The sequence below is a fragment of the Camelus dromedarius genome, chromosome 9, assembly GCF_036321535.1.
Source record: "Camelus dromedarius isolate mCamDro1 chromosome 9, mCamDro1.pat, whole genome shotgun sequence".
NCBI lineage: Eukaryota > Metazoa > Chordata > Mammalia > Artiodactyla > Camelidae > Camelus > Camelus dromedarius.
In genome coordinates this window covers 70,716,984-70,744,958 of record NC_087444.1, presented here as the reverse complement: position 1 = coordinate 70,744,958, position 27,975 = coordinate 70,716,984, and the positions used below count along the sequence as shown (strand labels likewise).

General features: G+C 36.4%; 1 protein-coding gene and 1 long non-coding RNA gene across 3 annotated transcripts in view; one reads left to right on the top strand and one right to left on the bottom strand.

Annotated features, from left to right (window-relative positions):
• Positions 1-76: 76 nt before the first annotated feature.
• On the top strand, positions 77-21,931 carry ZNF404 (zinc finger protein 404). 2 transcript variants are annotated; one of them, XM_031458794.2, is made up of 4 exons: positions 983-1,049; positions 12,675-12,733; positions 15,019-15,145; positions 18,382-21,931. In XM_031458794.2, exons 2-4 carry the CDS (start codon positions 12,725-12,727, stop codon positions 19,911-19,913), a joined length of 1,668 nt encoding a protein of 555 aa, XP_031314654.1. In that variant the 5' UTR covers positions 983-1,049; positions 12,675-12,724; the 3' UTR covers positions 19,914-21,931. The 2 variants fall into 2 exon arrangements, 1 of the variants encoding a protein (XP_031314654.1); XR_010382374.1 differs by lacking the exons at positions 12,675-12,733; positions 15,019-15,145; positions 18,382-21,931 and adding exons at positions 77-186; positions 8,946-9,070 and having other exon boundaries at positions 971-1,049.
• Positions 2,362-27,975, bottom strand: part of LOC116154919 (uncharacterized) — a 31,433-nt gene continuing 5,819 nt past the window's right edge. Inside the window, exons 2-6 of the long non-coding RNA XR_004138984.2 lie at positions 27,462-27,564; positions 16,737-17,291; positions 12,613-12,754; positions 11,484-11,602; positions 2,362-3,987 (exon numbers count right to left, since the gene is read on the bottom strand). This is a non-coding gene — a long non-coding RNA (uncharacterized LOC116154919). The remainder of the gene's footprint in view (positions 3,988-11,483; positions 11,603-12,612; positions 12,755-16,736; positions 17,292-27,461; positions 27,565-27,975) is intronic.

The window sequence follows — 27,975 nt, the reverse complement described above, 5'->3', positions numbered from 1 at the left end:
GCAGCCGGGGCTATTCCGGATGGACTGCATTTCCCAGAAGCCACCGGACTCGCTTCAGCCTCGGTCCTGGGTCCTCTTCCGGTGGCCCAGCAGCTGTGGTCCCTACGTGGTGAGTAGATCGTATCCAAAGAAAAAAATCGGAGGAGGCTTTCATAGTCCCTGACTACAGCCGGACTGGAACCCGTGGTGAGGTGACAGGCGCTCAAGGCGAGGACTCTCCGGGCGCGGACAGGGCGTGTCGGGCCTCGAGTCGCAGGCCCGTGTCTGCTTGAGCAGCAGATTTGTGTGCCTATTGAGACTCGCGTGTGCGTGTGTGTGTGTGTGTAGGCGTGTCTCCATGATGATGTGTCTGTTTGTGTCAGTATTTAACTGGGTGATTGTGCTTATTTAACTGCGTGGCTTTTGGATGAGCGAGGGTTGTGTGTCCGTGTGGGTTGTCGCTGGAACTCTTGGCTCTAGGCTGTACTGAGTCCTCAGCTCTCTCCCCTCACAGCCACTTGGTGTCTGCCGCAGATCAAGGCGGTAAACCAGGTTCTGAGCTTTCGAATGTAAGAATGGAGGATCCCAGCAAGAAGACACAGACTTGATCATGAGATGAGACTTTTCTGAAGCGGGATGTAGCCGCAAGACAGGCTTCTGGGAAGACCTGATGAGGTCCCAGAAGTAGGATTCCCTCCTGGGAGGGTCCCCATTGGAAGCTCCGAGAGGCCAGCTATACGTTTCAGAACCTCAACATTTCCAGAACTCTAGCCACAGGAACCTAATGTGAATTAGACAGATTTCACCCTCGACATCAGTGACCCTGGCCTCTCTCATACTGGGAAAAGTCAATGCTGTTTCAATCTCCTTCCTCCTCCCATCTGGTTGCGGTGGACTGGGTGAGGTGTGGTCATGGAGGGAGGGTGTTTTGTAAGTGAATGTGCTATCCAAGAACATCCTGATGTCTCATGATTGCCTTCTCTTTTCCCAGTGCTGCTTGTCTCTTACACAAAAAAGGATCCTGAGAGAGGAAAGAATTTTTTGTTACACTTCAAAAAGTTTAAGTTCAGGTGAGTTTGTGTTTCCTCATTATTCATAAAACACTTTAATTTTAAAGGCATGAGATCCTTCTTTTCCTTCTGCTGAAATGTCCTGCCTGATAGTGACATATCTGTAAATTGTCGGGCCACACAGATGAATCACCCTTGTCAGAACCCCAAACCCTTCTCACCATAATTTATTTAACCTGTGGCCTACTGTTAGCTATTATATTTCTAATTTTTAATTAAAAACAAAATTTGTCTACAACGAACATCATTATGCATAGATCTTTATGCCCTTTTATAGTCATTTCCTAAGGATAAATTTCTAGTTTGGAATTTGAGTCAAATACCACATATTTAGGCTTGTACTTGTTGGAATGCAATGACAAAAAGATATAGCTGCTATCCTTAAATGACTTGTTATCCAGTAAAGAAATGAAATCAGAATAGGAATAAGTAAGATAGAGGATGTGAAATGCCACTAGAGAAATTCAGGTGACCTGCCTTGGAGCTGATAGAAAGAGACATCACTCTCTCTATAGTAGCGCTGCCAGAATATGGTCAAACTATGAGAAATCTGTGAAGGAAAATGGATTTTATACCTTAGACTTTTTATTCTAGTGACATTAAATGTGACAAGATGTCTTATCAGCTGTTTGTAGGACATTGTGGCTAGGAGGACAGGTTCAGAATCAAAATAAACCTATCAGTCAGGAACATAGAATTCCAGGAAGCAGCACTGAGACTCCTACTAATATATACAAACCATCACAGCCTCCAGTTTATACGGATGTACATTTCTGTAGGCAAACAAATTAGGGTTGGTTCAGGTCCTGGGAGCTGACAGAAATGAAGTAAAATCTTTCAGTAAAAACACAGCAACTGTTTTTAGAACAGTGTTGGTTCTCAAATGTCAGGTGCATCAGAGTCACCTGCAGGGCTTGTTCAGATACAGTTTGCTGAGCCCCAGCCTCAGAGTTTCCAACTCAGCAGGTCTGGGATGGAGCTGAGAACCGGCATTTCTGGTAAGTTCCCAGAGACAAAATTTTGAGGACCTTTGTTCTAGAGTGTACCAGGCTTAATCTTCAGGTTCAGGGATATTAAAAGGAGAGAGGGATGAGACTTTTTCTCCCACCTGTTTGGAGAAGAGGTTTCTCCTTTAGAAAATAAAAAACGTGTGTGTCTGTGTCTGTGTGTCTCTGTATGTGAGTATCAAATTAAGGAACGGCTATTGTTTAAAATTTTCTGAAATATACTTTTAGGAAAAGGAAGAAAACCAGGGCTATGACACACAAATAAGAAATATTAATAAATGGGTATATGCTTTTATATATGTTTATCTGTTTATTGATGTCTGTCACTCTTCTCTCTATATTGATAAGTACATATATTTCATAATAATATTTTGTATGTGTATAATTTTGTGCATTCATAACCTGATATTTCAACAGCTTTATTGAGATGAAATTCACACACCACACCATTCACCCATTTGAAGTGCACAATTTTTGTGCATCCATCACCACAGTCAACTTTAGAACATTTTCATCACCCTAAAAGGAAACCCTAACCCATTAGCAGTCACTGTATGTATCCCACAACCACTTATCTTCTTTCTGTCTCTATTAATTTTCCCCTTTTGGACATTTTGTAGAACTAGAATTACACAATCTGTGGTCTTTTGTGACTGGCTTTTTTTTTTCAACAGTGCAATTTCAAAAAAATTTATTACTTTCTTTTCATCATCATGTACAGAGCTGTTTTTTTTTTTCTTTAAGCTTCTCACGCATAGGAATATTTTAAGCACAAATGGACTACTAAATGTGTGCTTTTTAAAAGATCCTAACAGAACGTAGCATAATAATAGTTGGTCTTCCAGGTTTTATTAATTTCAATTATGTATATTATACCAAATATGTGTATTACAGACCTATTTGTGCATTTTACTTCTTTAAAGAGCTGCTTCACATATAAATGTCTCTAGCTAATAGCCCAGCCCTTCAATGTATAATTTGAATAAATATATATTTTTATTGTGAATTCCTGAATGTGACTGGCTTCTTTTACTTAGCATGGTGTTTCCAATATGATTCACATCGATTCATCCATGTTGTAGTATGCTTCAGAATTTCCTTCCTTTTTAAGGCTGAATAATATTCCATTGTACAGATATACCACATTTTACTTATCCATTCATCAGCTGGTGGACGTCTGAGTTTTTTCTACTTAGCTGTGGTGAATAACGCTGCCGTGAACATTGGTGTACAAGTTTTTGTGTAGACATATATTTTTATTTTTCTTAAGTATATACTTAGGAGTGGAATTGCTGTGTCATATGGTAACTCTTTTAAGGACCTGTCAGATTCTTTTCCAAAATGTCTATACCTTTTTACATTCCTACCAGCCGTGTGTGAGGGTTCCAGTTTCTCCACATTTTCACCAGTGCCTGTTGTTATCCTAGTGAGTATGAAGTGGGTCTTGTGGTTTATGATTTGCATTTTTTCTGATGATTAGTGAGGTTGAGCACCTTTTCATGTGCTTATTGGCCATCTGTGTATCTTCTTTGGAGAAATGTCTATTCACATTTTTGTCCACTTTTTAATTGAGTTTTTTGTTTTTGTAACCTGGTTTTTTCAACTGACATGATATTTTTGAATATTTTCATTCCCTTAACAGGTTCTCAGACTTACCATTTAATGACTGCTTAATATTTCATTACATGGATGTTCTGTTACACATTTAGCCAATCAGCTGCTGCTGAATTCAGATTGCTAAACACACCTGCTCTCCATGCTGTTCCACTTCCATACCTTGATCAACTTTACTTCTTCCAGTTTCTCAGGGCCATATGGGAACTTAGGTCCTTGTAATTTCAGGGTAGTGACATTTGGGAATGTGGCAACAGCCTCTGCTGGGTGCAGTACTGATGACCATACCCTCTCAGAACTTGTATAGGGATGCGATGCTGAAACACAGAAGCAGAGCATTTATGATCAAATCTTTATTTAAAAAAATTTTTTTAAATGAAGGTACTAGGGATTGAACCCAGGACCTCGTGCATGCTAAGCATGTGCTCTACCACTGAGCTATACCTTCTCTTCTTATTTTATGATCAAATCTTTAAATTTAAAATCTGATCTCTGGAGCTTTTTTAGTCCCTTAATGTGACCCTCTAGGGAAGCTGAAGTGTTTGAGTTTATGAGGAATCTGAGATTCAGTGATGTTCTACTCTGTGTTCCTTGAAGCATCAACACCCTGTTTCCTTGAGTGGCTTTCCTTTGGCCCTTCTTGTACTGGACTTCCCTGCCCCTTCACCACAGGACTGTATCTGAATTCGCTGACAGCCACAACAGGCCTAAGCACTGTTTCTTTTATGTGCAAGTTTTTCTGTTTCCAAGCCAGGTGTAATTCCTGAGTTGGAACAAGGGTTCCAGACCTAGTAGGTGGAGAGTGTAGTGACAAGCGGATTTGTCCGGGTGAGTCAGGGGAAACCAGTAAAGGGAGAACTATTGCATATCAAAGCTCATGACTCAAGACACAGAACCTTGATATTCCAATAGGAGACAATGAACTCAAAGACTTTAAGCCCTTGCATATATCCAAAGGAAACTCTAATTTGAAAAGGTACATGCACCCCAGTGTTCATAGCAGCACTATTTACAATCACCAAGACATGGAAGCAACCTAAATGTCCTTTGACAGATGATTGGATAAAGAAGTTGTGGTGTATATACACAATGGAATACTACTCAGCCACCAAAAATAATAAAATAATGCTATTTGCAGCAACATGGATGGACCTGGAGATTGCCGTACTAGGTGAAGTAAGTCAGACAGAGAAAGACAAATATCATATGATATCACTTATATGTGGAATCTAAAAAAAAAGGACACAAATGAACTTATTTACAGAACAGAAACAGACTTACAGGCATAGAGAACAAACTTATGATTACCAGGAGGGTACAGCAGGTGGGAAGGGATAAATTGGGAGTTCAGGACATGGAGATACCCACTACTAGACATAAAATAGGTAAACAACAAAGTCTTACTGTATAGTATAGGGAACTATATTCAATACCTTGTAATAGCCTATAATGAAAAATAATATGAAAATGAATATATATACATACGTATGTATGTGTAAGTGAATCACTGTGCTGTATACCAAAAACTAACACAACACTGTAAACCAACTATACTTCAATTAAAACAAAAAAAGACTTCAAGCCCTTGGAGAAAAAAAAAGCCTTATCATAATACCTGAAATATCACCATATTCATCTCTTTTATTTCACCCCCCAATCTCAAAAGAGAGTGATTAGCTCTATTATAATTTTTATTATAAAAGCAATCCATTCTCATACAGTAATTCAGAAAATACAGAAAAGACCAAAGTGAAGAGACAACCTCTGTAAACATTTTACTCCAAATTTTTTTAATCCATCCCCCAATGCACATGCATTTATTCACACGTGTTATTTTATTTGCCATAACAGGATAACATTAGAAATATAATATTTTTACTGATTATCATCAAATAAAGGTCTGTATCATTTTTCATTGAAATACATATAATATATATAATTTTTTAATTTAATATATATAATAAAATACACATTTTTTTTAAGTACACGAATCTTAGCTGTGCACTTAGCTTAATCTTTACATCTGAAAACACCACTCAGATCAAGACATTGAGTGTTTCTATCCCCACTTGGAGGATTTACCTGTCCCATCCCAGTTAGAACACCCCTCGCCCACAAGAAGTAAATATTATTCTGACTTCTATCACTCATATTGAGATTTGCTGTTTCTTGAACTTCATGTGAATGGAATCTCCTGTATCTGCTGCCTTTTGTCCAAAATTGTACTTTTGAGATTTATGCATGTTGTGTTGTCAATCAGTAGGTCCCCCCGCCACCCAGGTGTTGTATAGTAGTCCACTGAATGCCTTTACCACAACTTGTTTATTCATTCTTATGATGATGAATTGTTTCCAGTATTTGCCTAATATGAATAAACCTTTTACGAAAATTCTTGTACACGTCTTTTTTGTGGACATACGGTCTTGTTTTTCCGGAGACTATACCTGGGGGTGGAAGTGGTTGGCTTAATTAACACTCCAGTGCAATGTGTGCAGGGTCTAGTTCCTTTTCAAACTGGCCAACACTTGATAGTGTCAGTCATTTTAAATTTAGCCATTCTGACGCATGTGTAACTGTATCTCATTGTGATTTTAAATTGCATTTTTCTGATAATGATGTGAGCATCTTTTCATATGATACTGCCCATTCTGACATACTCTTAAGTGTCTATTCAGATCTTTTGTCCATTTCTTTAGCCTGGCTTTTGTTCATTTTCCTATTGATTTATAGGGATTTTAGATATATTTTGAATACAAGTCCTCTATGTGTGTATATAAACCTGTGTGTGTGTGTGTGTAGAGACAGAGACAAAGGGAGTATCTTCTATTAGCCTGACGCTTCTTATTCAATTTCTTAATGATGTCCTATAATGAAGAGATGTTCTTCATTTTAACAGAGTTCATTTACCAATTTTTTTTATGGTTATTGCATTTTTGTTCTCCTTAAAACATCTTTTCCTGAGGAAGAAGGGACAGCTCTTCCTTACAGTAGATTTCCAGTTGTTGAATATAGGGGGAAAGAGGGACAAAGAAACCAGCCATTAGGCAAACACCACAGTAACAGTTGGTTCAGACCAGATCCATGGATAGATGCTGAAATTAGTGGGTGAAAGTTTGAAGTGAGAAAGGATTTGCATAGTGTCAAAGTATTTTCCACCACTCAAGATAATACCTACGGAGGGAAAGGGAGTAACTTTCTAGTGGGGAAACCCATCAGAAAGTAGTTTCACCAAGTGATCAAGGTTAACGTCATCAGTGGTAAAGCACTGACATCGTGATCGTGAGCCCTTTCATATGATGCAGTGAGAAGGACACAGAATTGTGGTGGTACTGCCGAAAATGCAGAGCCTCATTCCAATTACGAAAACATCAGACAAACCAAGTGGAGGGAACATTTGATGATATAAACGATTGGTACTCTTCCAAAGTGAAAAGGTCATGAAGATAGACGTGGTGGACAGACGTTAGGGTGACCCCATGGTTCCTGCCTGCCGGTGCCTATGCCATTGTATAATCCCCTCCTTTGGAGTGCAAGCGGGACCTGTGACTTGCTTCTAACCAATAGGAAATGGCAAAGGTGAACGGATGCCACTCCTGTGATGTGATTAGGTTAGTTTTTATGGCAAAAGTAATAGGATGTCCCTGCTGTGGTTATATTATGCCATAAAAGACTCCATCACAGCAGACTGGAGCAAGAGACTCTTCTTGTGGACTTGAACTAAGTAGCAATTTTGGAGGAGCCCATATTGCAAGAAACTGCAGGCAGCCTCTAGGACCTGAAAGTGTCCTCCAGCTGACAGCCAGCAAAAAGTTGGGGCCCTCAGTCATCCAGCCGCAAGGAAGTGAATCCTGCCACTAATCTTAATGAACTTGGAAATGGACTCTTCCCCAGCTGAGCCTCTGAATGAGAACACAGCCCAGCTGACAACTTGTTTTCAGCTTATGAGACCAGCGTGAGGAGGGCACCTAGTGAAACTGTGTCCAGACTCCGGGTCCACAGAAACTGTGAGATAATAAATGTGTGTTGTTTTAAGCTAAATTTGTGGTAATCTGTTATGGCAGCCACTGACAACTATTACCACAAGAAAGACTGTGGAGACTGGAAGGGACTAAGGAGAAATAACAGCTAAATGCAATGTGGGATCACATATAGGATCCTGGAAAGAAAAAGGACATTAATGGGGAAAACTGGTGATATCTGAATAAGATATGCCATCTGTAGTACTGTACCAATGTTAATTTCCTGGTTTTGATCATCGTCCTATGTAAGATGTTAACATCAGGTTGAGGCACATACAGGGACTCTCTGTAATACTCTTGCAACTTTTCTCTAAGTCTAAAGTAAGTGGAAATAAAATTAAACAAAAAAAAAAAGGAAAATTTTGCCTACCCTGAGATCATGAAGATATTTTCGTGTTTCTCCTACCAGAAACTTTATTGCTTTAGTTTTCACGTTTAGGCCTGTGATCCATCTTGAATTTATATCTGTGTATGTGGTGGGATCAGGGTCATAATCATTTTCTTCATGCAGGTAGGCAATTGTTCAGGCACCATTTTTTATTTTGAAAAGACTATCCTTTCTGCTCTAAGTTGCAGTCAGACTTTTATTGTTAAAAAATGTGACTATATGCAGGTCTCTTTCTGGACTCTATTCTGTTGGTCTGTTTATCAATCCTGTGTCAGTCCTCCTGTTTTAATTACAATAGTTTTACATTATGTCTTGATATCTGGTAATATGTACTTGACAACTTTGTTCTTCAAAATTGTCCTGACTTTTCTGGATTCTTAGAATTTCCATATAATTTTAAAATGAGTGTGTTAATGTTCTAAAAAAATCTGCTGACATTGTTTGGAGATGCATTGAATCAATAGATCAATTTAGAGAGAATTGATAAAAGTGATTCCTCCAATTCATGAACATGAAATGTTTCCATTTATTTAATTTTTCTTTAATTTCTTTCCTTAATGTTTGCTTTCAGTCTAAAAGTCTTGCACCTCTTTTGTTAGACTTATTCCAAAGTGTTTTACATTTTTCATGCTTTTTATAAACTGTTGGGATCTTTAAAATTTCATTTTTCAGTAGCTTTGCTTTCATACAATTGTGTTTTATACTGTGACCTTTTATTTCACAATTTTGCTAATAAATTCATGTTAATTCTAGTTGTTTGTAGAACTGAAGTATTCTATGTACAAAATGATGTTATCTGCAAATAAAGATGGATTTACTTCTTTCTTTCCAATCTTCATACCACTCATTTCACTTTTTTCTCTTACAGTATTGGATAGGTCTTCTGCACAAAGTTGAACTAGTGATAAAAGTGGACAACCTTGCCTTATTCCTGAACTCAGAAAGACAGCGGTCCATATTGTCACCTCTCAGTTTTATTCTGTAAGATCCCCTTTATCAGATTAAAGAAGTTCTCTTCTGTTCCTAGTTTGCTGAGAATTTTTATCACGAACTGATGTTCATATTATCAACTGGTTTTTCTACATCTAATGAACGGATTTTTCTCCTTTATTATTTAAAATTGGAAGGTTACATTGACTGCTTTCTGAAAATTAAGTGACTTTTGAATTTCTCGAATAAATGTCTTGGTCAGATGTATCACTGGTTTCTCCTTGCTAAGATTTTGTTTAATATGCATATACCTTTGTTCATGAGAAAGATACACCATAATTTTCCTTTCTTGTAATATCCTTGTCAAGTTTTGATGTCACAGTTATGCTGGCCTCATGATATGGTCCATTTTTTGGTTTGTCTAGAAGAGACTGAATTTGATTGGCATTTTTAATTTTTAATTAATGTTTGGAGAATTTGCAACTGAAGCCTCTGGGCCTGACATTTTGTGGGAAGGTCCTTAAAATAGATTTAACTTCTTTAAGAAATACAATAATATTCAGATTTTCTACTTCTTAGATCAGTTTCATTAAATTGTGTTTTCCAGAAATTTAAAAATTTCATCTACATTTTCAGGTTTATTGTCCTACAGTTGTTCATAAAATTCTGTTATCAATTTAATGCCTGTAATATATGTAGTGATATCTCCTTTTATATTCCTGATATTGGCGATTTTTTCTTGATCAGTACAGCTAGAGACTTATTAATTGTATCTCTTCAGTGAAATAGCTTTTGGCTTTATTGATTTTTCTCTGTTGTGTACTTGAGTTTTTATGTCATTGGTTTCTTTTAGTGTTTTACTTTCTATAATTTGCTTTTCCTTTTCTAGCTTCCAAAGGTAGATCATTGATTTTTAACTATTCTGCTATTACCAAACATACATTTATGTTTGGATGAAGGGGGTCAAAAGGCAAAAAGGAAAAAAAATAAATGGACAAACATTACAATGCTCATGCTATCTATTGGTAGAAAATAAATTATGGATTTATTTGGCACTGAAGTAATTTGACAAAGGATTTTCATAATGACTTCACTACTAATTGATTTGCTATGTCCGTATGTTTTCAGTGCACCTAGTAACTACCAATGGTGATTAAGTAATGAATGGCATTTCTACAGCATTTGTAAAAACAAAACAAAACAAAAATTTAAAAACATACATTACGATATATTTTCAACTTTGTTTTTCAACAATCTGGCCATGACGTGCCTAGGTGGGGGTTTCTTTATTTCATTTGGTTAGGTATTTTGCTGAGTTTTTTGAATTGTGTATCAGGGTATTTCATGAGATTTGGAATGTTTTGTCCATTATTTCCTCAAATAAATTTTCTGTTCTATTTTCTTTTAGGTGTCCAATTTCACATTTTGACTGTTTCATATATTTCTCTTATTGTTTGTTTGATTATTGTTAATTTGACTTTATGTTAATTAATAGAATTTTCTGCTGTTAAATCTATCCAATACATTTTTAATTTTTGATATGATGTTTTTAGAACTATAAAACATTCAAGTGATTTTCCCTTTAAAGATTCTAAATCTTTATTGATATACTCCATTTGCATTCCACCTCACCTGTCTTTTCCTCTATTTTCTTTAGCATGTTAATCATAGTATCTTCAAGTCCTTGTAAACTAGCTCCACTATCTGGATCATCTCTGAGATTGTTTCTCTTGAGATTTTTCTCCCTTGAGTATCAGTAACTCTTTCTTGTTTCTTTTCATTTTTCATAAGTTTTATCATATGCTGGCATTGTGGATAATATATTATTGAGACTCTAGATTATGTTATGTTCCTTCAATAAGTCTAGATTGGGGTTTCTCAACCTTAGCACTGTTGATATTTTTGGATAGGTAATTCTTTGTGGTGGGGGGCTTTCCTGTGCATTGTAGGATCTCTACCCATTAGAGACAGGAGCACCCCTCCACACATCTTGGCAACCAAATATGTCGCCAGACATTGTGAATGCGTCCTGGGGAGCAGAATCACTGCCTACTGAGAACCAATGATCTGCTTAAATATATTCAGTATCTACTTCATTTTCCATTATATGAACATACTTTTTTAAACACCCTTGTGTTATGGTTCCTGTACAGTAAACTACACATATTTCAGATATACAATTTGATGAATGTTGATAGATGTATACACCCATGAAACCGCCACCACAATAAAGATAGCTAACATTTCCATCACTCCCCAAGAGGTGCAATTATGAATACACTTTCAATTATTTAATTAACTGCTCATCTAAGTACCTTTAGATTTTCCTGCAGCTTTTTTTTTTTTTTCATTTTAGTAAGTGTCCATCACCATATTCCTTTATACATCTCTAGGCACATTTTATGGTTTACCTCCTTTGGATGGAATCTCAGAAATGGCCCTTCATTGTTAAATTCTTATGCAGAATTCTACTTACGTGTCTCAGTTGCACTAGGTTTTCACAGGTCTACAGGACAGCAATGAGGATGTGCTTCTCCCTACGACCTTACTAATATGTAGTGCGTCATCAACTTTTAAAATCTGACAGCTGAATACCTGTAAAATGATAGTATCTTTATTGCTTTAAAACATCTCTTCAGTAAATCTTTTGATAGGTGATGTCTTAAACACCTACGCTCAGGTTTCATACAATGGAACAAAGTCTGGCCATCAGGGGCAACAGTTGGGAAAAAAAGTTGGCTTTATAATTACAGAAATGTGATTCAATACAAATGAAGAAAAAAACCAAAAAAATTAAAAATTAAAAATAGAAAAAAATGTGATTAAAAACACATCACTTCTACTTGTTGTGACATGGGAAAATATCTTTACTTCTTTGAGCTTCTATTTCCTTATCTATTGAACTGATTATCAGTACATTTCAGGATTACATGTTAATGATAGATAGTTACATCTATCACACAGAAGGTTACAAAAATCTATGTGTTGCCATACAGCTTCAGTGAGCATGAATCCACTCCACCCTCGTGGGTAGTGGGTGGGTTGGGAGCAGGGGAGAGGGGTCACAGGCAATGGTTCGTATCAGCAAGCACAGTGGACCCTGATGGGGAAGTCCAGGTTGGTCAGCCCAGAGGATCATGGGAGTCAAGTTCAGGCTTCACATGGACAGGCAGTTTTATTTATAGTGGTCAAGGCTTCCAGGTTGGTCTCTACTGTTGTCTGCCTTTTGACTGGCAGAGTCCAGGTCCACCTTGGGGCCAATAAGGTTGTTGAAGCTTGGGTTGTATGGCGCAGTCTCAACCCTGGAAGGTAGGGCTGGATTGGGATCTACTCAGTATGACCGGGCAACCCAGGCTGGGTACATTAGGCATGATCAGAATGAGAAACAGACCAGAGCTGGGTGTCTGGATCTGGCTTTGGTGCATGAGGGCCTCTGCTCTGCATCCATGCTTGTGTGGCTTGCTTCCCCAGGCATGGAAGGGGCTTGGATTTGTCTGGACTCCTTTTCATATCCCCTGAAGTGTGTTTATGTGTTTGGGAGGGCAGGGAGTGGGTGAGGATGGTGGGAAGCAGGAATAAATAAGAAAAAAGAAAGGCTCTCTTACCTTAAACAATTTTTGGAGTTCTGAGATATGTTGCGTCTCAAGGCTTCTTTTTCCTCCCTCAGCTCTGGCTTCTCTGGACTGAGTTTCTGAGGAGGACGGCAGTTCAAAAACCATGTCCCAGGTAAGTAGATGTCTCTCCTTCCTGAAATATTAGGATTTTTAATTCAGGTAATATTTTCATTCTTTATCCCCAAACCTTCCTCCTAGGAAACCTGTATCTCTGAACCTATTTCAGAGTTCCTCTCCTTAAGGAGAAGGATGGTGCCCTTCTTATTTGCCCCCTTTTTTCAAACTGATTTTTCACTTATCCATCAAATAATTTATTCATCTTCTGTGTTCAGTCTTCTCTTGAGAGCAGTATTGGAGCAGTGAAAGGTTGAAGTACCTTGAAGGAAATATTTGAGCTTCCCTTGTCAGATTTACAGTTTTGTTATATAGAAATGGTGGTCCTGTCTGACCAGAGGAGGGAGAACTTCCTCTATAATTTTCCAGGTAGATAAGGGAGAATTTGGTAATGAATGGTCTCATCTCAGCTTTGAAAATCTTTTGGGTTGGGATAGAAATGGACTTGGTGCCTGCCTAGAGGTGAGGGGAATGGTTTGGCTAAGGAGTCTCTGAGAAATGAGTAGGGTTTGGAGGTCCACTTTGTGGTGGAAGAGAAATTGCTGGTCTTGAGTGATTCAGCGTTGTTCTGAGTCATCCAACGTTAGTGTGTTCTAACTCATGAACCAGAAGTTCAGTAAAGGATTGTAGAGAGGAAGATCATCTAGAACCATGTCTGGTGGATAATACTGAACAGTGGGGAAGAGGCTATGATTTATGCCCACCTAAATACTATTATAGTATAATACTCTCTATATTAATATTATTAATAATACCTTAGTACTTTAAGATTAAATCTGATGTCTTTAAGAGAGACTAAATGAAAATGTTAATTTGTCAGAATAAAGGAAATGCTTATGATATAATCTGACATATAATAAACTTGTGTCTTGGTAAAATTACTTAATTTTATACAACCCTATTTCTAAGAAGGAAACTTCATCAGCTTTTGGGGGATATCTGACATAAAATTAGTTGTATGTATTTTATCTTTTTAAGGCATATTTACTTAAATGTAACTGACAATAAACTGCTCATCTTTTACATGTGGAATGTGATAAGTTTTGACAGATGTATGCAACCATGAAACCATCACCACAGTTAAGATAATGAACATATCCATTGCTCCAACATTTTTCTCATTTCTCCTTTTATGTGTCCCTTCCTCCTCCTACCCTACATGCCCAGGCAACCACTGTTCTGCTTTATATCACTATAGGTTAGTTGGTTTTTCTAGAATTTTATGCAAATAGAACCATACATTATATGCTCTTTTTTGTCTGTCTTATTTCACTTGGCATATTTAGTTTGAGATTCATGCATGTTGTGCATTCCATATTAATTGCTGACTAGTCTTCTCAGGATGTACTGCAATTTATCTGTTCTCTGTTGATGGACATTTGGGTTCTTTCTACTTTCTACAAATAAAGCTACTGTGAACCTTCATGCACAGATCTTTGCATGGACATATGCTTTCATGTCTCTTGGGTAAACACTGGAAGTAGAATAGCTGGGTCATATGGATGTTTAACCTTTTAGGAAACCAACAAACTATTCTTAAAGTGATTGTACCATTTTATATTCCCACAGCAGTGTATGAGAGTTCTATTTTTTTCACATCCTCACCAGTGCTTAAAATGGTCAGTGTTTAAACATTTAGCCATTCTGATAGTTGTGTAAGAGTCCTCTCTCCTGGTAGTAAGTGAGGGCAATTATAGGGTTCACTTCATTTGTTACTTGTCTCTCAGGGATCAGTTTTTCATTGCCCAATGACTTATGTCTTGAAAAACCATTGTTTCATACATTTTGTCCAGGTTTTTGGTTATTTTTTCATTTTTGGGAGGGTCAATCCAAGCCCTGTTATCTCATTTTGGCTGGGATTTTATAATTCACTTTTAGGGAAGAATCAATTCTTTTTACATATTCCTTGAAGAGAAAACATGTAAGAACTTGCATTTATTAATAGCTTGTGACTAGGGCACATAGCAGGTATGTATATAAGTATGTGCTTACATATACGATTTCATTTAATTGGGAAAGTCTGATTACTTTCTTCATTTTCATACATTTGGATATATCAGTTTTTCTATATTTTAAGAGAAAGTTTGTGTACTCTAACAGTATTCTTAAAGATCGTGTAGGCACCCTACTTCAGATATGCTAATTTATTTATTGTCATATAATCATGTCATGATCTTTAACTTAAGCCTATTGTTTTTATATATCGCTCATACTGCAATTCAGTATTCCATCTTGAAATTTTTTTTTTACTTTTACAAATAATGCATGGATTTGTCATTTCAGGTGCCACTGACATTCAGTGATGTTGCCATAGACTTCTCTCAGGAGGAGTGGGAATGCCTAAACTCAGATCAGAAGAATTTGTACAGAGATGTGATGTTGGAGAATTATACTAACTTGGTATCACTGGGTAAGGACATCTGGCTGAAATAATGTAGAATCTGTTATCTGAAATATCCACTTTCTCTACTTTATATTTTATGCTCTGTGCCAAGAAACCAGTTAAGTTTTTGCTCCATGGTCTCAGAGGACTAGTTTGAGCTTTGTTAGGTTGAAATGGGCATCTGCATTCAGCACCTAAATTTTCCCTCCTTCATTTACCTTCCTACTTCCCTCTGATCCATCCTGCAGTTGCTTCTTCTAGGCACCCTAGTTCATATTAGTGGAAATAATTTATAGAGACTGAAACCTGGCCAACAGGGGGAGCTCATTGCGATTGCCTTTTGGTGGGGATAAATTCACATTTTTCCCCTATTTCTTCTGTGGAAATCGGTTTGTTTAGATTTTTCATCTGTTCTGGAGTCTGTAGTTGTTGTTGTTTTACTTTTTATTTTGAAATTATTTTAGATTTACAGAAGAGTTACAAATGCAGTACAGAGAGTTCCAATGTACTGGTCCCTTACACAACCATGGTACATCTATAAACCTATCAAATTAATGTTTTACCATACTATTAACTACCTATTTTATTCAGGTTTCACCAGTTTTTGCATTCTTTTTTTCTATTCTAGGATCCAATCCAGGATACTATATTGTATTTAGTCAACACATGACCTTAGTCTCCTCCAATCTGTGACAGTTTCTCAGTCTTTCCTTGTATTTCATAACCTTGGTACTTTGCAAGAATACTGGTCAGATATTTTGTAATTGCCCCACATTTTGGGTTTGTTTGATGCTTTCTTATGATTAAGCTGAGATTATAGATTTGTGGGAAGAATACCAGAGAAGTACCCTTCTGATATTGGGGGTACATAGCAACATGATTTATACTGGGGTATTAGCCTTAAAAACTTGTTGAAGGTGGTTCCTGTCAGTTTTCTTCACTGTAAAGTTATTTTACCCTTTCTATATTCTTATTTGTTAGAAGCAAGTCAGTAAATTTAGCTGGTGTCAGTTTTGATGAATTATATTTTCAGAAAGAGCCATCATTTCATGTACATCTCAAATTTACTTGCATAGTTGTATGATTTTTTTCCTAAATTTTCTCTTTCTTGATTGATGACTATTTCTCTGTTGCCGTTATGTTTGGATTTTCCTCCTATAAAATCCAAACCACTAGCCTCCTTGAATAAGGCTAGTGGTTTGTATGTTAATTATACTATTTTATTTACATTTTGCTTTTCTTGTATTAACTTCCCTTTTCTGTCTTCTTTCAGTGTAATTTACCATTCTTTCTCTGTTTACTTTTCCTAATCTTTAAATGGAATGCTTAATTTATTCATTTTAATTATTTTATTTTTCAATAGACATTAGTCTTTAGTCTCTTGAGTTTGCTGCACTGTGGTTGAAATCCATAGATTCTGAAGTGTGGTGTTTTCATTATCATTGTTTTCAAGAAGTTCTGTGGTTTCAGTTTGTATTTTCTCATTGACCTAACAGCAGTTGTTGAGAGCTTTTCATTTATAAATAGAAAATGTTTTGGCTTTTTGAGATTGTTACTCATTTCTCATTGGTTCAGAGAATATTGCTTGTATTATTTTGACATTTTAAACATATCATACTTTATTCAAAGAAGAATTCCACTTGTCTTCAATTCATACTTGATCCACTAAGCACATCAGATTTCCTCAGGCTGCTCCACCATCTGGATTACCAGTCTTCAGCCTACATTCAGCATATCCCTTGTTGTAGAGTCCTAGCCACTCAAGTTTCTCCCATTCAGTTACTCTGTTTTTCCCTCAACATCCCCAAGTTCATTTGCTTAGACTTTTGTAATCAATTGATAGAATTCCTGATAAATTATTGATACACATTTCTGTAAAATTCAAAAACAATTGGCCTTGGCTATAAAGGAATAAAAGGGACAATTGGGGAAAGACCTTGGAGACAAAACATTGAGATCTGTAGGGTGGATGGATAATACTGAAAGTATCCTGATGAAGGTAGTATAACATCTGATTACTTGAAAACAAAACCAATCATGGCCATGCACAGAAGGATTAAACAACAGTGGTAAAGATGTGTATAGTTTTAAGGGGGCAGGCAGCTGGAGAACAGTCAGGTATCAACTTTTCCGTTTATGTTTTTGAGTTGGTTTGGATGTGCACTTTTCTCATCTGTAAGGTAAATGAGAGAGGAAAGCACATTTTACAATAATAAGAGGTGGGAGACTAGAGTCAAAGAAAGATAGCTGGTAACTGTTGCATAATTTTCAGAAACTAGATGTTTATTTTACTTAGCTGCCTTCTCCAGTGACCTTGATTTTCATCCTTACCTTGATTTTTCACCCATTACTTTTTTAATTCAGTATTTTATTCTACAGATAATTATTTAATACTTACCTTGTGGTAGAACTTGTTTTTCAGTGGTAGTTGAAAGGAATTTCAAGTCCATAAGTGAGTTTTAGAGTAAGAAAATAAGTAGAAAAACAAATGAGACAATAAATATGTAATAGAGAAGAGTACCATGAAGACACAGACTTAGCTGTTGGAGGTAGAATAAAGGATATGAATTTACACAGAGTTAGCAGAGCCAGCCTTTCTGAGGAAGTGGTTTCTAACTTGCAACACCTGGAGACAGTAATGGAAAGAAGCCATCTAAGAGGATTCCTGAAAGGTAGAGCATCTTGCATGAAGCCCCAGGCAGTGGGAAAGGTTGTGGTATGTTCTGGTAGCTGAAAAGATGCAGTGTTGTCGGATTTAGGGAACAAAGATGTCAGGGGCTTGAAATGAAAATTTGTAGAAATAAGATAAGAGTCTTCTTATTCATGGTTATGTGGTTGGGTTTCATTCTAAGGTGAAGACAGACCATTGAAAAAAATCACAGAGAGCCATCTGGTAGAGAATATTAGAAATGCAGACGAACAGGACCCACTCATACATTCTGATTTGCTTAGTCTCAGTGGATATCGGAAGGGTAGTATGTGTAATAAATTCCCTTGGTAATTCTGATCCACACTAAATATGAGAACTGCTGACTTTTTCTCTTTGCCTCCTCACAAACTTTATAGTTTTGTGTGAACTTTCATAATTTTCTGAGCTCTTCTTGCCTTTAAACAATTTCATCACTGTATTTTAGGATTTGACGACCCTTTCATTTCTAATGGATATACTTGTCAATTTATCACTGTTCTCACTATGGAAGGCCTTTTCCGACCCCCAGTATAGGAAAATAGCATTTGTTTAACATTTTCTCGTTTTCTTTCAGACATTGACTTCACAACTGAGAGCAAAGGATTATCTTCAGAAAAAAGCAGCTATGAAGTAAATTCATACCATTGTGAGCCAATGAAAAGAAGTAAACCTTCAACTCTCAACCTTATGGGATTTATTTTCAGGAATGACTCATGGATCAGAACTGAATTTGAGAGACAACAGGCACCTAAAGTGGGATACTTTAGTCAAATGATATTCAGAAAACATACATCCCTTCCCCTTCAGCAGAAAATTCACACTAGAGAGAAGTCATATGAATGTAAGGAATGTAGGAAGGGCTTTAGGAAATATTCACACCTTACTGAACATCTGAGAGACCACAGTGGTGTGAGATCCTATGAATGTAAGGAATGTGGAAAGGCCTTTATAGTTCTCCAGCATTTTATTAGGCATAAAAAAAGTCACACTGATTTGAAACCCTATGAATGTAACGGATGCGAGAAGGCCTTTAGGTTTTATTCACAGCTTATTCAACATCAGATAATTCACACTGGTGTGAAACCTTATGAATGTAAGCAATGTGGGAAGGCCTTCAGACGTCATTCTCACCTTACTGAACATCAGAAAATTCATATTGGCTTGAAATCCTATGAATGTAACGAATGTGGGGAAACTTTTAGGTTATATCGACATATGTGTCTACATCAGAAAATTCATCATGGTGTGAAACCCTATATCTGTAAGGAATGTGGAAAGTCCTTTGGTCATCGTTCAAGTCTCTATCAACATAAGAAAATTCATTCTGGTGAGAAACCATATAAATGTAAACAATGTGGAAAGGTGTTTGTTCGCAGCTATCTGCTTATTGAACATCAGAGAAGTCATACTGGTGAGAAGCCTCATGAATGTAAGGAATGTGGAAAGGCCTTTAGTAGGGGCTCAAGCCTTCTTAAACATAAGAGAGTTCATAGCAGTGAGAAATTCTATGACTGTAAGGAATGTGGGAAGGCCTTCTGTAGAGGATCTCAACTTACACAACATCAGAGAATTCATACTGGTGAGAAGCCACATGAATGCAAAGAATGTGGGAAGATGTTTAAGCTCCATTCATACCTTCTTCAACATCAGATAATTCATAGTGATTTGAAACCGTATGAATGTAAACAATGTGGGAAAGCCTTCAGTCGTGTAGGAGACCTTAAAACACATCAGTCAATCCATGCCGGGGAGAAACCTTATGAATGTAAGGAATGTGGAAAAACCTTTAGACTTAATTCTCAACTAATTTATCATCAGACAGTCCATACTGGTTTGAAACCATATGTATGTAAAGAATGTAGGAAGGCCTTTCGTTCTATCTCAGGTCTTTCTCAACATAAGAGAATTCACACTGGTGAGAAACCTTATGAATGTAAAGAATGTGGGAAGGCCTTTAATCGAAGCGATCGACTTACTCAACATCAGAGAATTCATACTGGTGTGAAACCACACAAATGTAAGGAATGCGGGAAGGCCTTTCCTCATTGCTATCAACTTACGCAACATCAAAGACTTCACACAGGTGAGAAACTCTTAATGGAATGAGAGTCAGAAAGCTGTTAGCCATGGCACATCCTTTAACATTATCACTCTTCCACCACATAATGATATTATGGTAAAGGTTAAATTATTTAATGTAAATTATAAATGCTTGGTAGGGCGTCTGATACAGTATTTGCTTACTAAATATTGTTATCATTTAAAATGATAATTACTAGCATTACTATAAACAAATTCATGTGGAAGGAAGACCCTATGAGTATATTTTTTAAATCCTTCTATCATCACTTATCCATATTTTACTTTAGATAATTCATTTTGGACAAATTCCCATAGAACATATTAAACAAGAAACTGTTTTATTCAAAGCTTATCCCCCTGAAGATTAATAATGGGAAGAAACTCTATGCTTTTGTTGAAGAGTGAGAGCATAGCTAATGAAAAATTGGAAAGTGATTTGAAGAAATTTTCTTATGATAAGTTCTATAATACAGGTAACAGAATCTACATTCTCTACAATTCAGGGAACTTAAGATATTAACAGTGACAGGTTGACAGAAAACAGATGTTGACATGGAAAAGTTTCCCTCAAGTTTCTGAAAATTTTCAGATTTACAGAAAAGACACAACAGTGGTCCAATGAAGGTTTAGGTTTGTTTATTCTCCCTCTACCTTCAGTATCTCTCTCTCTCATATAAAAATGTATATATACAGATTCACATGTATCACACTTATCACATATTGAATATATATACTGCATAATCATTTTTCTGTGCTTTTGGAGTGAATGATTTAGGCATCACTTCACCTCTAAAAAATCAACATACAACTCCTGGATTTAAAGATAATCTATATGACCAATGAGCCACTGTCACCTTAAAAACATTAACAGTAGACCTATACCATTCTGTAATCAGTCCATTTACAAATTTCTCCAGTTTAGAGAATGTCTTTTAAAAGTGCTGGCTTTTTTTTAAAAGCCAAAAACCAAGCTAAGCCCATATATTTTACATGATTATGGCTATTGAGTCTCTTTTAGTCAAGAACTTATCCTCCACCTGCTTTGTAACTTAAACTTTTTGAAGACTCAGGAGAAGTAACGCATATAATGTTCCACATTCTGTATTTGCCCTAATTTTTCTCCAGGCAGGCTTAACTGGTTTCTCTATCCCTCCTATTTATTGTGAACTGGATTGTTACGTCTAGAGGCCTCATTATGTTTCAGATTTTAAATTTTTGGCAAGATAACTTCATAGATAATACTGTGTATTCAATATTTGTACAAGAGCAGGTGACATAAAGTGAAGCTATGTTTGATCTCTTGGTTCATGTGTTGACCACCAGCTCTCTCCATTGTATTGGTACAGTTTTTTCTTTGCAATTAAGAAGTAATCCATGGAAAATCACATCAGCACTCCACTTGGAAATTGAAGCAGCCTTACGTATTTTTAAAAATCAAGACCAAAAAAAACCCCTCATCTTAAATATTTACTCATATATTTACCTTTTCACATGCTCTTCATTCCTTCCACATGATCTAAATTTCCATCTGGTATCATTTCCCTTCAGCTTGAGGAATTTAATTTAGCATTTCTTGGAGTACATGTCTGCTAATGAATTTTCATAGGTTTTTTTTTTTTTCTGGATTGCCTTTGTTCTTAAAGGATTTTTTTTCTTGCTATGGAATTCTGAGGTTTGTTATACACATAAAGATACAGATACAGATATATTTAAAGATATTATATCACTGACTTCTGGTCTCCATAGGTTATAAGAAGTCATTTGAACTGTTTTTCCTCTGTGTGTAATGTGTCAGATTTTTTTTCTGCCCTTACTTCTCCTTCTGGGATTCCAAGTAGCTAGTCATATGTTAAATCTTTTGATACTGTCTCACAGGTCATTGGCTCTGTTCTTTATCAATGTTTTTTCTCAGTTTTTCAGGTTGGATAATTTCTATTGCTCTGTCTTCAGATTCACTGATTTTTTTTTTTGTCCTCTCAATTCTGCTGTTAAGCTTTTTTTATCAAATGTTTTATCAAATTTTGAGATATTGCACTTTTCAATTCTAGACTTTTTATTTAGTACTTTGTTATAGTTTCTATTTCTTAACTAAGATTTCCTATTTCTTCATTGCAAGCAATATTTTCACAATGCTTTTGATTACAGTGAAAATATTTTCTATATTGATTCATCTAGAAAATATGTAAAATTATTTTTATTAATGTATGAAAAGTTTCAGTTTCAACAAATGTTCCTACTTTTTTATCTAGGCCACAAAAAAGTTTTCCTCTCCTTGGAGTTTCAGATTTTGTTTGTTTATATGCAGTGTGGTATGTGAGAAAACATACATCACATTGTCATTTTGGGGGTTTTGATTATGAAACATTTGGCAAATTTTTTTTAAGTCTCAAAGTTCAAAGTATGGTAAATCTTTGTAAAACTCAATCATTCAACCAGTGCACATTGGCAAAGAACATATGATAAATTAATTCATTGTTTCCTGTTTCAACAGTTCCATAAAGTAATAATGATTCATAATATCTATGTGTATATACTAAACCATGATACTTTTCATACTGTGGAGCAAAGCAATTAGGGAGACATTAGACTTTTGCCTTAAAATTCTAAGGAATCCACATTTTTAACCTAACATAGCTAGAGCATTGTTTTAGAAATGAATTTTTTCATACCTAGTGGAAATTGTTTTTTGACATATATAAAAAATTTGAAAATATCTATGCTATGAATCTGATTTTGTAGGCTGCAAACGGACAACATTTCTTTTTGATCTGGAAATATTTTGAGATAAAATATACCCAGAGTAATAACTGAGCAGTATCTTATACTGTACAACTCATCTGAAGCTAAAGAAGAGTATGTGTAGCTTTTCTAATGTTGAGATAGCTGATTTTTTACATTGTTAGAAAGATCTTGTATTCTATGAGCAGTTGTTAGATGGTAATTGAAGACTTTTTCACTTTTTGTATAATTTTTAGTCTCTTATAAAATCATAATAAAATTTCCACAATTAAAACTAATCATTTATCTTGCTATATCACCATCTAAAATTTGATTTATTCTTTTGTGCAAGACCGAAGCCATTTTATAGCTAGACAAAGTTATAGGCTCAGATTATGTTTTAAATTTATTTAAATTTTATTTGTTTAAAATTTATTTAAAATTTTCATTGCACATTTAATTCTGATTTCAGGCAACTAATTTCATTTATTCTTATTTGCTTATCAAGAGGAAATTTCTCATCAAATTTGCTATGTATCTGCTGAAAATGTCTCACAATGTTTTCCACTTTATTAACGTAACCTTTTTTTTTTTTAACATAATTAAACAGCTTTTTTGTTTTGCTCTGCCACAGCAAACTGTAGTTGGCATTAGTCATGAAATTCACAGTATATCTACTTCCAGTCTATTATTTTTTACTGTTCTGGCCACAGCACTGACCTCCATTTGATTCTGCATCAGTAGTACATTTTTCTTTAAAGTTTAAAAATATGTACATACTTATTTTTAAACCTAGAATACTAATTTAATCATAATTAATTTAGTTACCAACTATTATTTCCTTCATATCAACAGAACTCATGTTGTCTTCATAAAATATTCAGATAAACACATCAATTTCATGACATCAACTAGATCAGTGCTGTATTTGTGTAATGCTAGACACAACATATACATATAACATGAACACTTGTACAAAATATCTATGCAATGCAGTGACTACAGTGAAATGCAGTCTTAGCAAAACAATGTTGTCAATAATAGGAAAATATTTGATGCTGCTTCAGTTCTTAAATTTAGATTTAATTAATTAAAATCAGATAAAATTAAAAAGTTAGTTCTTTAGGCACACTAATCTTATGTCTTAGAAAGTTCAACCTGGTGGAAATATATAATATATTAGATGTAGTGTGGGAACAAGAGGAGTATCAGAAAAAACTAAATGCAAGGTATCTGCACATTATCACTAGGATTATCACAATAATCCAGATTGGACATAAGGAAGCTCCACTACAGCTGTGATAGAAAAATGTCAAATATTTTTCATGTATCAAGTAGAATCAGCAAGACATGGTGACTAATGGGATGTGAGAAACCAAAAATTCCGGAAAGATTTTCAAACACTGTAAAGTATACCTGTAAGCCTCCATCTCAGTTAATTTATTCCAATCTGCTAGATCCTCTATACCAGTGCTAGTGTCCAGGAAGTTGTGTTTGTCACTGGTATCTGAATTAGGGGCCACGTCTGCTAATTACTCCCAGTATTTATCCCCCTTTCTTCCAATAATAAAAATTTTTTAAAATTTTGCTCATGTAAGCCACTTAGGTTCATGGTTCTTTCCCCACTTTATTGGTCCATGGATCTTCAGTTATGGCCAATTGGAGATAATTAGAATTGTGTGGCAGTTTGGGGGAACCTTCCTTAAATGTACCTGGCTCATCCCCTTTTCTCTCTCTCTTCCTCTATGCCTCCATTCTGCTGCCCGGATTTGAATACGATGATTTGGAGGGCTTTGGAGCAGAGCCACAATGCTAGGCTTAAATTGCCCACCTCCAGAATTTTATGTGACAGAAAATTTTTCTTGGTTGAACCACTGTCCTTCTGGGTCTATCTGTCTTACTCACAGCCAAACATAATCTTTATCAGTGCACCCAGGTTGCTGTACACTAAGAACAGTCATCAAACCCTCCTATCTCATCTCCATCAAAAGCAGAGTAAAGATTTCCCGTGAATGTTCCCTTGTAAGTACTCATCCCCACCTCATCAAAAACTCAAGTACCTGCAAGAGGGAAGCACTTATATTTTCCTTCTAGGACATGTTTTTCTGGCAGGATGAGGGAAGTGCTAAATGACATTTTTGAAAGTTGCATGACTTTTAGAAGTAAAGGCATTAGGGGATGCTATTTGAGATTATCCCTGAGGGAAGAAGAGCAGCCATGTTGATTTATGGAAATAAAGGCTCCTAAGCTTGAGAAACACAAGTAGTGGGCATTGGCAGAAGTAAGTGGAATTATCAAACCCTACTATCTTTGGCTTTTATGATTAGAGTAACTGATTGTTCCCCCATGTCTGTCTTTGGGAAACTGAAATAGAGCAATGCTTTGAGGCAGGTAGAGAAAGGGGGGTTACAATCCAGGAGGGAACAGTCTTGTCTTGCCATCTCCTAAATGACCAATTTACAATAATACCATTCTGACACTTGGACTTATTAACTCTGGACTCCTAACTCCAACTGTGGGAATCCTAGTTTCTTTCAAGAGTGAAGATAGAACTCTAGCCAAACGGATGCCATATTCTGATTCATTCAGAGTTTGCAGAGGGTGATTACAGCTTTTCTTTAAAGAGGCAGAACTGAAACTAGACCCACAGAAAAGTCTGGGGATTAAGGCTATGATGTCCATCCTTGACCTATTTTGAGGTAAATTCCTGACATAAAGAACCAGATATAAGACGTATGTCCTTCACACTGTAAGGATGGAGGTTTCTGTCCTAAGGCCGGGAATAAATACTCCCGTGAACTCCTATACCCAAATTAACCCCTGTAGACATGTGATTGGCCCTTACCCCTCTCAGCCCAGAAACAAATATTTCAACTCCTTCCTCCACCAACCTACCATCTACTAAATTTGCATAAGTTCTAATCACAACCTCTGACACTCTGTCTCTGTGATTTCATTTCCTATCAGGATGCTGGGACCAAGGACCTTCTTCTAGCCTAAGATAGCCTTTCTAAGGGGACATACAGACAAATCTGAAATGTATCTGCCTACAAAGATCTGCCTGTTAATTTAGAAAGGCAGATCAATAAAAAGATACTCATATGTATTGCAACTAAGAGCTAAGAAAGGGGGCTGAGGCAGGTAGGCACCAAAAACAGAGTCTAGCAGGACTTCATGAAGTAGTATGAAAACTCCTGATTGTTACAGGTAGGAACAGTAAAGGCAAATTTTTCTTATTAGCTTTGTGCAAAGGTAATGAGAAAAAACAATCCTTTATGTTAAAAACAAGTAAGGGCCAAGAGTCAGGAATAAGTGAAGGATTGGGCAGCCCCTTCTGTAAGGGTCCCATAGGTTGCATTACAGCATTTTTTGCATGCAAATCTTGCAATAACCTCCATTTTTTTTAATTACAAAAACAGGTGTGTTTTAAGGACTAGTAGAATGTTTTAAATGACCCAACTTTAGTTGTTTTGCAACCAATTTTTGTAATGTTTGTAATTTTTCTTTAGGAAGGGGCCATTGCTCCACCCAAACAGGTTGCTGTTGGGTCCATGTTAGAGCAATGGGAATAATATTTGGGATAGTAGCAGCAGCCCCTATTAAAAAGGATCATCTTTAAGGTCAGGTTTCACTGAGCAAGAAAGTCCCTGCCCCATAGAGTGCAGGGTATTGGTAATATAAAAGGAGTTACAAAGGCCATTTTATTTTTAGGCCCTTGGACCTTTAGTGGGTGAGAACTTATTTTAGGTGCCATCAGTCCATCAACTCCTTGATAGTGACATCAGATTTGTGTTTTTGCCAATAAGAAGGCCAATGGAAACTGGAAATAATAGTTTTGTCCACTCCTGTGTCTAATAACCCTGTAAATTGCTTTCCTTGTATTGAAACTGTTAAAACAGGTCTGTTATCGGTTAATGGATGTGTCCCAAAAGCTTTCTGTCCTGTATGTCCGAAGCCCTTATCTCCTCTATTATTTTCAGCAAATTTTTGAGCAGGTAAATAAGGTATCAAAATAATTTGAGCAATTCGAGATTGCTTAGGAATAATGTAATAAGAAGAGGCATGAACCATAATTTTAATTTTTCCAGTATAATCATTATCAATAACACCATGTAAAACTGTTAACCCTTTTAAGCCCACAGATGATCTCCCTAATAGCAATCCAAAATACCCAGAAGGTAAAGGTCCCCAAACTCCAGCAGAGATTAGGTAGGTTTTATTACTGTCATGTATCAACTCATTATCAATAGTCATTAGATCTAAACTTGCGCTCCCGGGGGAAGCTGTGATGAGGTCAGAAATGGTGAGATGGGACTTTGGCTGACAGTGACTTCCTATATTTGTTTTTGAGGGGCACCTGGGAGAGTGCCCTGCTTTGAAATAGCCTTTAACAATTGCTGCAGAATACGGAAATAAATTGTCTGCTGTACTGTCAGCTGCTGTCCCATAGTTACATTGTGGCATGCCTGATAGGCTGAAAGTCCCCGAAATAAATTTTTCCCCTTACTTACATGTAGTTGCCACGCTGATATCACATCGGGTCACCAAATGTCGGTGGTGTGATATCATGTACACACGAACACCGTGTGGAGAGAAGCGAAGCAGTTCTCTGTTTATTGATGCTTGGAAAAGGGTTTATATCAGACATGCACGATGCCTCACATATCATCTAAGTTAGGACAATGTTAATAATCTTAATCTATTTAGGTCCCCAAGTTCCTGCAGTAAGCACAGGATGTTACATGATCAAGGACAGATTATGTTTTAAAGTTCATCACGAAACTTCATTAAGTAGGCCATCTCTCATCCAGCCGGCTGTGCCTGTCTTAGGTTGTCCTCCTCTGAGGATCTTACCTGTCATTGGCTATCCAGCCATCCATACTGGATACATGATATTCCTCATAGCTTGTTTATCAGTTCAGCCCATGGCTTATTCTCCAGAGCCTTCAGCGGGGGCCTACACAAAGGTATCATAATAAAAAACTGTGTTGCTGACATAAAGACAGGCATACAGATCAATGGAATAGAATTCAGAGTCCATAAAAACTCACACATCAATTGTCAATTGATTTTGACAAGGGGGCTAAGACCATTCAATGGGGGAAAGAACAGTCTCTTCAACAAATGGTGCTGGGAAAACTAGACACCTACATGCAGAAGAATGAATTTGGACACGTACCTCACACCATAATCAAAAATTAACTCAAAATGGATCAAAGATTTAAAAGTAAGAGTTAATACTATAAAACTCTTAAAATAAAACATATAGGGGAATCTTCACGACACTGGATTTGGCAATGATTTCTTGGACATGAAACCGAAAGCACAGAAAAAATAAATCAATTGGGCTTCATCAAAATTAAGTACT

What these genes read in the sequence shown, in the direction of transcription:
- ZNF404 (XM_031458794.2), top strand. An exon ending in TACTAACTTGGTATCACTGG is followed by an intron (nt 15,146 to 18,381) that starts GTAAGGACATCT and finishes GTTTTCTTTCAG; the next exon opens with ACATTGACTTCACAACTGAG.